At 41.6% G+C, this 11,486-nt stretch overlaps 2 protein-coding genes across 2 annotated transcripts; both read left to right on the top strand.

Moving 5' to 3' along the window:
* Positions 1-300: 300 nt before the first annotated feature.
* Positions 301-3,535, top strand: LOC311257065 (high-affinity choline transporter 1-like). Its single transcript, XM_084352513.1, has 7 exons — positions 301-431; positions 783-938; positions 1,475-1,623; positions 1,733-1,876; positions 2,426-2,579; positions 2,656-2,873; positions 2,956-3,535. Exons 1-7 carry the CDS (start codon positions 305-307, stop codon positions 3,490-3,492), a joined length of 1,485 nt encoding a protein of 494 aa, XP_084208639.1. The 5' UTR covers positions 301-304; the 3' UTR covers positions 3,493-3,535.
* A 3,107-nt stretch (positions 3,536-6,642) lies between these two features.
* LOC311257207 (high-affinity choline transporter 1-like) lies at positions 6,643-11,010 on the top strand. Its single transcript, XM_084352702.1, has 8 exons — positions 6,643-6,836; positions 7,645-7,758; positions 8,110-8,265; positions 8,802-8,950; positions 9,060-9,203; positions 9,753-9,906; positions 9,983-10,200; positions 10,283-11,010. The coding sequence occupies exons 1-8, from the start codon at positions 6,653-6,655 to the stop codon at positions 10,817-10,819; spliced, it is 1,656 nt and encodes a 551-aa protein (XP_084208828.1). The 5' UTR covers positions 6,643-6,652; the 3' UTR covers positions 10,820-11,010.
* Positions 11,011-11,486: the final 476 nt, after the last annotated feature.

Consider the following 11,486-nt stretch of genomic DNA (forward strand, 5'->3'; position numbering starts at 1 on the left):
AGGGGGAGGACTTTTTTTGAGAGAGCCATCTGGCAGGGCTTTGACGTTGAACTATATTCCCCCTCTATCTCCTCAAGACCCCTCCTCCTGTCTCCTCTGATTGCTCAGCTCACACATGCCAGACCCAGGACTGTGAACAACAACAGAGCAGCTGTGTTTACTGATTTCTTACTTTCCAAACTAGCTGCGAGACATTGAAAATGTGTGACTTGGTGACGTAGTTTGCACAAGAACCTATAACACACTGAAGGAAAGAAAACAAACGAAAAAGCGTGTGTGTGGTTGTTTACTCACGTGCATATGCATGCTTCCTACAGCTACATGGGTTGGAGGGAGCTTCCTCGTTGGTGTGACAGAGGTTGTGTACAATCCAACCATGGGACTGACCTGGGCTGTTATGCCATTAGGAAGCGCTCTGTCTTTTGTGGCTGGTAAGATATTGTATATAACAATTTTTCAGTCTCAGTCAATGTGATGTCACAGCTGGACAAAATATCAACATATCAATATCAATATTAGTGTCTGTGTGTGGTCTGTGAAATAACAACAACTACATTAACGCAGCTACTGCTATCATGCTGCTTAATAGGGATGACATATTTTTTTTAGGCTAAGCTGGAAGTTAGCAGCGTCCCTGTTCACTCCACGAAAAACCAAGAGATTTTTTAGTTGGAATTCAGATTACTGCAGAAAATAAGCTCTGTGGCAATACATACATATGATACTTTATGATACATGCAGTGACACAGATCTGTCTCCCTTTGTCTGATTCAATTATTAAGGTGGGCTCTTCTTCGCCAAGAGAATGAGAGACAAAAAATACGTGACGATGATGGACCCCTTCCAGATCAAGTATGGAAATCTGATAAGTGGAGTTCTGTCTATGGCGCTGCTGATATCTGACATAATCTGGGTTACGGGAACTCTTAGTGGTTTAGGTAAGTGACACTGATGGGTTTTCTCTAATAGTCCCAATTTTTATGTTTACTGATTGCACCGGTGTATTCTCAGGAAAGAAACAAGCATCTTGTATTCAGGACTGAATAATCTTTCCAGCAAAATTACCTGGTGACATGCTAGAGGATTTTTTAGTATCTTCATTTCATGACAGGATAAGAACAATTTGTTCTGCTGTGAACCTCCTGTCACCTGTCCATAGGTTTACTGTGAGGGGAGACTCGACAGCTGTTGAATTTATCAACTTGTTAGCCTGAAAAACTTAGTAATATTTTACATCCCAGTTTTACACACTGAAACTTAAAATATAACAATACGTTACAATACAACAAGAAAGGTTGAGTAGAACAATAACTTAACAGGTCAGCAATAATCAACTATGACTATAATCTGTTTTTAACTGAACTGAAGATTTAACAATCCGGATATGCACAGTGGATATTTAGAAAGAATAAGGAATTAGTCTGAATATTGTTAGATGTATGAAATTTGTACATGTGTCGGTGTGACCTCATAGGTGCAACTATGAGTGTGATCCTGGATCTGCCCTACACTCTTTGTATTTGGATCTCTGCTGCTGTAGCCATCTTCTACACGCTGATGGGAGGCCTCTACTCTGTGGCCTACACAGACGTCATACAGCTGACCCTCATATTCATTAGTTTGGTGAGTTCTTCACTCATATCGAAATTAATTTCTTCCACAGCGGAGAAATATCCAGCGAATATGTACATTTCAAAATGTGTATGTCAGTGGCTCATTGTCTTTTCTGCAGTGGTTATGTGTCCCCTTCCTCCTGATGAACCCCCATTCAGCTGACATCACCAAGACCGCTTTCAACTTCACCTACCAGGCCCCCTGGGTTGGTTCAGTGGATGGAGACAGAGCGTGGAGGTGGATTGATAATTTCCTAATATTGGTAAGGACTACACTCAGTAAGTTTGTAATGTTGCTTGGTTTGTATACGTGCAGACACTGAGGACTAGTCAAGGAATCTGCAGTAGGTTGCCATGTGACGTGGAAAAACCTGTACTTCTGGTTAATCACACATTCAGCGGGAGGATATAATGGTATAGCATTCATGCATTGACACAGTCGTACCAAAAATACTGTTCAAAGTTGGCTCAGCACCAAGAGAGAGCAGCAGTGGTTGCTCTCAACTGGTTTTGTGGGGTGCATCAGGGTCACTTTTTTGGACCCATTTTATTTTCATGCTCCCCGTAGGCCACTTGATCCGCCATTTTGGTTGTGCATTTTCTCACTGTAATGTGGCTGACTGAAAGCAGTAACATGATAGATCTGTGGGGGTTGCTCATACAGCACATTACCAACAATCATTATTTTAATCACAAATAATGCATTTTTTTCAATGTAATGACAATTTGTTTTACGTTAATAATATTAACAGACTCAAAGAAACATGTTTTCTAAAAGAACCAAACAGAACATCCTTTCTCTTCCTTTCCAGTCTCTAGGTAATCTGGGATATCAGGCCTTACACCAGAGGATCCTGTCAGCTTCTTCGTCATCCACAGCCAGGATCACCTGCTTTATTGCAGCTCCCCTCGTCCTCATACTTGGAGTCCCATCTGTCCTGATTGGAGCCGTCGCGGCATCAACAGGTACAGCGATAGAATTAAAAAGAAAAACTAGTGAGACCACATTATTCATCTCACAGTTTTACATTTTTGCCATCAGATTGGAACATGACCACGTACGGATCCCCGTCCCCATACGAGCGTGGTGAGGCCAGTCAGGTTCTGCCCATTGCTCTGCAGCACTTCACACCTAACTACATCTCCATCATCGGTATTGGAGCAGTAGCTGCTGCCGTGATGTCATCTACGGACTCTGCTTTATTGTCATCCGCCTCCATCTTCACATCCAACATCTATAAGAACATCCTGAGGACCAAGGTAAGAGGAGACCAGAGGAGAAGAACAGAATCATGGTTATTTATTTTCTGTTTTGCTTCAAGGTCTTTTTTCTCCCCTGCAGGCATCAGATCGAGAGCTCCAGTGGGTGATCCGTGCCACCGTGGTGTTGGTGGGCTTGGCTGGCACATCGCTCACCTTCTTAGAGAACAGCATCATAGTTTTCTGGATCCTGGGCTCGGATATAACCTACACCATCATGTTCCCTCAACTCGTCTGCGTCCTCTTCTGTAACATCTCCAATGGCTACGGCTCCATCATGGGCTTGTTGGTCGCAGTGCTGTTGAGAGTGCTGAGCGGTGAGCCATTGATAGGGTTGCCAGTCATTCTCCACTTCCCAGGTTGCACCCTTGAGGATGGTGTATATGTCCAGCGCTCTCCTGTGAGGACAATCTGCATGTTGTCCAACCTTGTTGCCACTTTGATGTTCTCCTACCTGGCTTCACTGCTCTTCAATAAAGGACTGATTCCTGAGAGATGGGACGCATTTAAAGTGAAAACCCAAAAACCGACATCCAACTCAGTACCATTAAGAGACGAGGAGAAACCTGAAGTTCAGAATGAGACTGAATTCATGTTGACCACAAATCTGCAGGACTAAAAGAGAAATGGTTGAGTGAGATGTCTACATTATCATGTCTCTGTTTTTGTGTGCTGTACTCGATGTGCACCAGGATCCAACACTTTTATGCAGCCATGCTTATTGTATTTGTTAGACCCTGATCTCCCAAATCTAAAGCCAATAAAAGACAAATGCTCAGATGCAGTGTTTGTTGACAAGCTCAATATCTCACATTATTCTATGGATACATTAGCTTGAAATAGATGCCATTTCAAGTTGGACAACAGAGCTACTGTACAGATAGTTCTGTATGTTACCCAGATTCAGGCTGCGTTATTAGCCTGATGAAGAGAAACAGAAAATTGGAGACTGAATATCTTTGGTTTGTGGACAAAACTGGACTAGGTCTTTGGTTAACACTGATCAACATTTTTCAACATTTCCTGACATTTTAACATCAAGACCCATTACTCGACTCAATACTTAACAGATTAACAGACAACTACGACAATCGTTAGGTGCAGCCCTGGTAGGAATTAGGTTCCATCAGTGTGACCAGTCACATCCTGAGTGACAGATAATTATTCACTGATCCTACCTGTCTAAAGCTTCATACCAAAGTTTTATAATATGCTGTCAGTTTGCTGGAGTAGTGCTCTAAAAATGTTCATTGCACATATTTTAAAATTGTAGTTTATTGTCTGGTGCACACAGAGTCACAGTTATAAAAAACAAACAAAAAGAACAGGAGATACAGGTTTTATTCTGAGCCTCGGGTCACTCTCAGCAAACATTCGTTATGTTACATTGAGAGTCAGTTGGGGAATAGGTGGATTTTCCCCAGCATGCCTTGCAGCAATGGGCTTAGGACCGAAAGCCAGAGAAACTTAGTTTAACAGTGTTCTAGATAACCCTAATCTAACGTGTTGTGCAGTATCTAGTGTTGTTGTTCTTTGTAAATGTTAGAATGGACTACAGCCAGGGCAGTGACCCTCAGATGTTTTATTGGACAGAAACTGTCATCCCATCTATATGAAATGGACTAAAAGAGCGGTCATGAGTCGTGTTGTAGCCAATGATTTATGTATTACATAAAGAGACTTGCTCCGTTCGTGATGACATGAGAGACTTGATGTTTTGTGATGAGATTTAAATATACATGTATTCATATTCTGGTAATGGCTTATAATAGAAGCCAGTATGAATCAAGTCTTTTACAATACTCTCACACCTTGAAAGAATTCAAAGTCATTAAAATCAGGCAGACGTTTATCTGTTTCTGTGTGGGTTAATAACACTGTTTACCTATAAGATCAGTTTCAGTCCCACTTGTGTATATGTGCTCTAAGCTATTCTACCCCAAAGCTGATTTGTCACTATAAACTTCAACATGTAAGTTATAAGATTGTCATGATTCAGTGTCTTGTTCTTGTGTTTTCTGTTTGAGTTTGAAATTTAACCTTCATGTGTCTTCTTGCTTTTCAGTTCCTCCTGTGTGTTCTTCCCTCTCACTCCACCTATTCCTGATCCCCTCGAAAGTGTGTCTGTGTATACAGTCTTTCTTCTCCCTCATGTCTTTGTCAGTTTGTCGGGTCTTGCCTCCCAGGATTTCTTCCCCAGTGTTTCCTTGTGTCTCCTGTTTGGGTATGTTCTGATTTTGGTTTCTTGTTTCTTGTTTGATTTGAACTTTTGCTTTTTATTTAAGTTTTAGTTGCTACTTTGTTTTTTGGTCTTTGTGACTCATTCTTGGTTTATTCTGGATTTCTTGGTTTGTTTTGTATTTTGTATCACTTTTGGTTCCCCATTCCCTGCCTCCTGTGTGTTGTCTGCTTTTGGGTCCTCACCTTGTCAAACACAGCGTAACAAAGATAGTATGTAAAACATGCTGGAGTGATACCTCAAAGAAGCCAATATGCGTGCAAAAGTATTTCACAGGCTACTCTATCATAAGAGTAAGCACAACTACAAGCCAAGTATACTTAAACTTTCTATATAAGGCAAGAATACTTAATGACTTTTCTTATGCATATCTCGATTAAAAGGTTACGTACAAGTATAGGCCAAATATACTTAGACTTTTCTGTATACTTGTCAGTATAAGCCAAGTATACATGAGTATAATTTTGTTAAGTATATCTCTGACGAGTACATAAAAAGTATACTGAATGTATACTTTCTTATTTTAAGATTAAAAGAAGTATACCAATAGCACACTTGAATAAACTTATTTTTCATAAGGGCATGACTGCTCTTTTAGTCCATTTCATATAGATGCGTTCATCTACAGTATATGGATCTCGTGCGTGTGACTTACTAGTAGAGTTAAAAATAAACACACATCCATGTCACCTCCAGGGCTCCGTAGAAATGTTCTCTACCATACATTGATTTCTGTACTCAAAACATTTTTAATTCCCACAACACCAAAACTGCAAATATAATTTTTCTCACAACTATTTTAGGAATGGTTTTATTGGGATTAAATGATAGGTGGGGTGGTCCATCAGTTCACACTTAACCAGTGGGCCAGCCGCGATCAGCCAATGAGATACGATGTGACAGACAGACCTGTCAGATGAGTTTACTCCTCACAGTCAGTCCAGCACACCCACATACATTTCTGTCTTTCTCATTGCAACTAATGACACAGGCTCGGTGGTTTGGGTGAGTGGTTGAATCTTTGGGGGGTTGTGCGTGGGTTTTAGGGCGTCTTGGTGAACCCTAAGATCTTTGACGGTCGCCTGGCTGACGCCCTGGTGGCCATTTGTTGGGGCAGTTGGGGACTGGAGGGTCCTGGTGTCCTGTGGCCTCATGCAAAACTCTTTGGGGCACTGTCAGGTTGCGCTGGGGTGGCATGGGTTGTCAGGTTTTGTGTAGACTTGTGGTGTCAATTATCAATTAGTGTTTTGTCTGTTTTTTTTGTTTTTTTATATATAAATTATACCTTCATGTTTTTTACTGTATCTATTGTGTGGAGCACTTTATGTTGCCTTTGTTGAATGAAAGGTGCTATACAATTAATGTCTAAATGATTGATTGATTGATCACAATTAAATTCAAATAAATAAATGTAAAAAAGGTTTAATTACTAGATTGACTCCTGATGTTTGTTGTTTGTTTTTCTCTCCTCACTGAAATCTGGTCCTGCTTGTTTTAACATGCAATAAATGCAGACAGACAGTCATTCAGTCAGTGCACGATGAGCCTGAACGTCCCAGGACTGATATCGATGGTGTTCTTCTACCTGCTGGTGCTTGGCACCGGCATCTGGGCCTCCATGAAGTCCAGGCGGTTGAGGAAGAGCAGCCAGGCAGACCAGACAGAGGTCAGTCTGCTGGGCAACAGAGGGATCAGCCTTGCGGTGGGAGTCTTCACCATGACAGGTGAGTGTGTGATGGAGGTAGTTAAAACTAGGGCTGTCATTCAATTTAAATATGTTATCGCTATTAATTGCATGATTGTCCATAGTTAACTCACGATTAATTGCAAATTGATGGCACATATTTTATCTGTTCTAAATGTACCTTAAAGGGATAGAGTGGACATATATGCTTGCTTTATGCAAATATATGTTTATTATTATTGCAACAATCCAAAACAACGACAAATACTTTCCAGAATATTCTCCAGAATAACATCAAAGCATAACATGGTAAACTCAAGCCCAACAAGCAACAACAGATGGGCATACTGACCTGAATGTAACATTCCTTAGTAATACTAACACAATGTAGTGTCCAACTTTACACTTGTAAAGGTTACCTTAATAATGTTAATCAGCCACCCATTTAGCTATCGCTGTTGAAAGTTTATCGCATGAAGAGTTGTCCAGGCGTCTCCATTGCAAACTATACAGCGTGGTCTGCCTTTGGCGAGGGGGAGGACTTTTTTTGAGAGAGCCATCTGGCAGGGCTTTGACGTTGAACTATATTCCCCCTCTATCTCCTCAAGACCCCTCCTCCTGTCTCCTCTGATTGCTCAGCTCACACATGCCAGACCCAGGACTGTGAACAACAACAGAGCAGCTGTGTTTACTGATTTCTTACTTTCCAAACTAGCTGCGAGACATTGAAAATGTGTGACTTGGTGACGTAGTTTGCACAAGAACCTATAACACACTGAAGGAAAGAAAACAAACGAAAAAGCGTGTGTGTGGTTGTTTACTCACGTGCATATGCATGCTTCCTACAGCTACATGGGTTGGAGGGAGCTTCCTCGTTGGTGTGACAGAGGTTGTGTACAATCCAACCATGGGACTGACCTGGGCTGTTATGCCATTAGGAAGCGCTCTGTCTTTTGTGGCTGGTAAGATATTGTATATAACAATTTTTCAGTCTCAGTCAATGTGATGTCACAGCTGGACAAAATATCAACATATCAATATCAATATTAGTGTCTGTGTGTGGTCTGTGAAATAACAACAACTACATTAACGCAGCTACTGCTATCATGCTGCTTAATAGGGATGACATATTTTTTTTAGGCTAAGCTGGAAGTTAGCAGCGTCCCTGTTCACTCCACGAAAAACCAAGAGATTTTTTAGTTGGAATTCAGATTACTGCAGAAAATAAGCTCTGTGGCAATACATACATATGATACTTTATGATACATGCAGTGACACAGATCTGTCTCCCTTTGTCTGATTCAATTATTAAGGTGGGCTCTTCTTCGCCAAGAGAATGAGAGACAAAAAATACGTGACGATGATGGACCCCTTCCAGATCAAGTATGGAAATCTGATAAGTGGAGTTCTGTCTATGGCGCTGCTGATATCTGACATAATCTGGGTTACGGGAACTCTTAGTGGTTTAGGTAAGTGACACTGATGGGTTTTCTCTAATAGTCCCAATTTTTATGTTTACTGATTGCACCGGTGTATTCTCAGGAAAGAAACAAGCATCTTGTATTCAGGACTGAATAATCTTTCCAGCAAAATTACCTGGTGACATGCTAGAGGATTTTTTAGTATCTTCATTTCATGACAGGATAAGAACAATTTGTTCTGCTGTGAACCTCCTGTCACCTGTCCATAGGTTTACTGTGAGGGGAGACTCGACAGCTGTTGAATTTATCAACTTGTTAGCCTGAAAAACTTAGTAATATTTTACATCCCAGTTTTACACACTGAAACTTAAAATATAACAATACGTTACAATACAACAAGAAAGGTTGAGTAGAACAATAACTTAACAGGTCAGCAATAATCAACTATGACTATAATCTGTTTTTAACTGAACTGAAGATTTAACAATCCGGATATGCACAGTGGATATTTAGAAAGAATAAGGAATTAGTCTGAATATTGTTAGATGTATGAAATTTGTACATGTGTCGGTGTGACCTCATAGGTGCAACTATGAGTGTGATCCTGGATCTGCCCTACACTCTTTGTATTTGGATCTCTGCTGCTGTAGCCATCTTCTACACGCTGATGGGAGGCCTCTACTCTGTGGCCTACACAGACGTCATACAGCTGACCCTCATATTCATTAGTTTGGTGAGTTCTTCACTCATATCGAAATTAATTTCTTCCACAGCGGAGAAATATCCAGCGAATATGTACATTTCAAAATGTGTATGTCAGTGGCTCATTGTCTTTTCTGCAGTGGTTATGTGTCCCCTTCCTCCTGATGAACCCCCATTCAGCTGACATCACCAAGACCGCTTTCAACTTCACCTACCAGGCCCCCTGGGTTGGTTCAGTGGATGGAGACAGAGCGTGGAGGTGGATTGATAATTTCCTAATATTGGTAAGGACTACACTCAGTAAGTTTGTAATGTTGCTTGGTTTGTATACGTGCAGACACTGAGGACTAGTCAAGGAATCTGCAGTAGGTTGCCATGTGACGTGGAAAAACCTGTACTTCTGGTTAATCACACATTCAGCGGGAGGATATAATGGTATAGCATTCATGCATTGACACAGTCGTACCAAAAATACTGTTCAAAGTTGGCTCAGCACCAAGAGAGAGCAGCAGTGGTTGCTCTCAACTGGTTTTGTGGGGTGCATCAGGGTCACTTTTTTGGACCCATTTTATTTTCATGCTCCCCGTAGGCCACTTGATCCGCCATTTTGGTTGTGCATTTTCTCACTGTAATGTGGCTGACTGAAAGCAGTAACATGATAGATCTGTGGGGGTTGCTCATACAGCACATTACCAACAATCATTATTTTAATCACAAATAATGCATTTTTTTCAATGTAATGACAATTTGTTTTACGTTAATAATATTAACAGACTCAAAGAAACATGTTTTCTAAAAGAACCAAACAGAACATCCTTTCTCTTCCTTTCCAGTCTCTAGGTAATCTGGGATATCAGGCCTTACACCAGAGGATCCTGTCAGCTTCTTCGTCATCCACAGCCAGGATCACCTGCTTTATTGCAGCTCCCCTCGTCCTCATACTTGGAGTCCCATCTGTCCTGATTGGAGCCGTCGCGGCATCAACAGGTACAGCGATAGAATTAAAAAGAAAAACTAGTGAGACCACATTATTCATCTCACAGTTTTACATTTTTGCCATCAGATTGGAACATGACCACGTACGGATCCCCGTCCCCATACGAGCGTGGTGAGGCCAGTCAGGTTCTGCCCATTGCTCTGCAGCACTTCACACCTAACTACATCTCCATCATCGGTATTGGAGCAGTAGCTGCTGCCGTGATGTCATCTACAGACTCTGCTTTATTGTCATCCGCCTCCATCTTCACATCCAACATCTATAAGAACATCCTGAGGACCAAGGTAAGAGGAGACCAGAGGAGAAGAACAGAATCATGGTTATTTATTTTCTGTTTTGCTTCAAGGTCTTTTTTCTCCCCTGCAGGCATCAGATCGAGAGCTCCAGTGGGTGATCCGTGCCACCGTGGTGTTGGTGGGCTTGGTTGGCACATCGCTCACCTTCTTAGAGAACAGCATCATAGTTTTCTGGATCCTGGGCTCAGATATAACCTACACCATCATGTTCCCTCAACTCGTCTGCGTCCTCTTCTGTAACATCTCCAATGGCTACGGCTCCATCATGGGCTTGTTGGTCGCAGTGCTGTTGAGAGTGCTGAGCGGTGAGCCATTGATAGGGTTGCCAGTCATTCTCCACTTCCCAGGTTGCACCCTTGAGGATGGTGTATATGTCCAGCGCTCTCCTGTGAGGACAATCTGCATGTTGTCCAACCTTGTTGCCACTTTGATGTTCTCCTACCTGGCTTCACTGCTCTTCAATAAAGGACTGATTCCTGAGAGGTGGGACGCATTTAAAGTGAAAACCCAAAAACCGACATCCAACTCGGTACCATTAAGAGACGAGGAGAAACCTGAAGTTCAGAATGAGACTGAATTCATGTTGACCACAAATCTGCAGGACTAAAAGAGAAATGGTTGAGTGAGATGTCTTGTGGGGAGCTACATTATCATGTCTCTGTTTTTGTGTGCTGTACTTGATGTGCACCAGGATCCAACACTTTTATGCAGCCATGCTTATTGTATTTGTTAGACCCTGATCTCCCAAATCTAAAGCCAATAAAAGAAAATGCTCGGATGCAGTGTTTGTAAGCTCAGTGTTTCACATTATTCTATGGATACATTAGCTTGAAACAGATGCATTTCAAGTTGGACAACAGTGCTATTGTACAGATAGTTATGTATGTTGCCCAGATTCATGCAGTGTAATTAGCCTGATGAGGAGAAACAGAAAATTGGAGACTGAATGTCTTTGGTTTGTGGACAAAACTGGACTCGGGCTTTGGTTAACACTGATCAACATTTTTCAGCATTTCCTGACATAACATCAATCATCACGCCCCATCAGCAGCCCCGCTAGGAAACAAAAAGAACTTCGATACAGGAGATACAGGCTTTCTTCTGAGCGTCGGGTCACTCTCAGCAAACCTGTTGTGTTACATTGAGACTCAGTTGGGTAATAGGTGGGAGGCGTTTCCCCAGCATTCCTTGCAGCAATGGGTTTAGAGTCAAAAGCCAGAGAAACTTAGTTTAACAGTGTTCTAGATAACCCTAATAAATAAATAATAAGTAAA

Source organism: Pagrus pagrus (assembly GCF_965226575.1).
Source record: "Pagrus pagrus genome assembly, chromosome: 5".
Lineage (NCBI taxonomy): Eukaryota > Metazoa > Chordata > Actinopteri > Spariformes > Sparidae > Pagrus > Pagrus pagrus.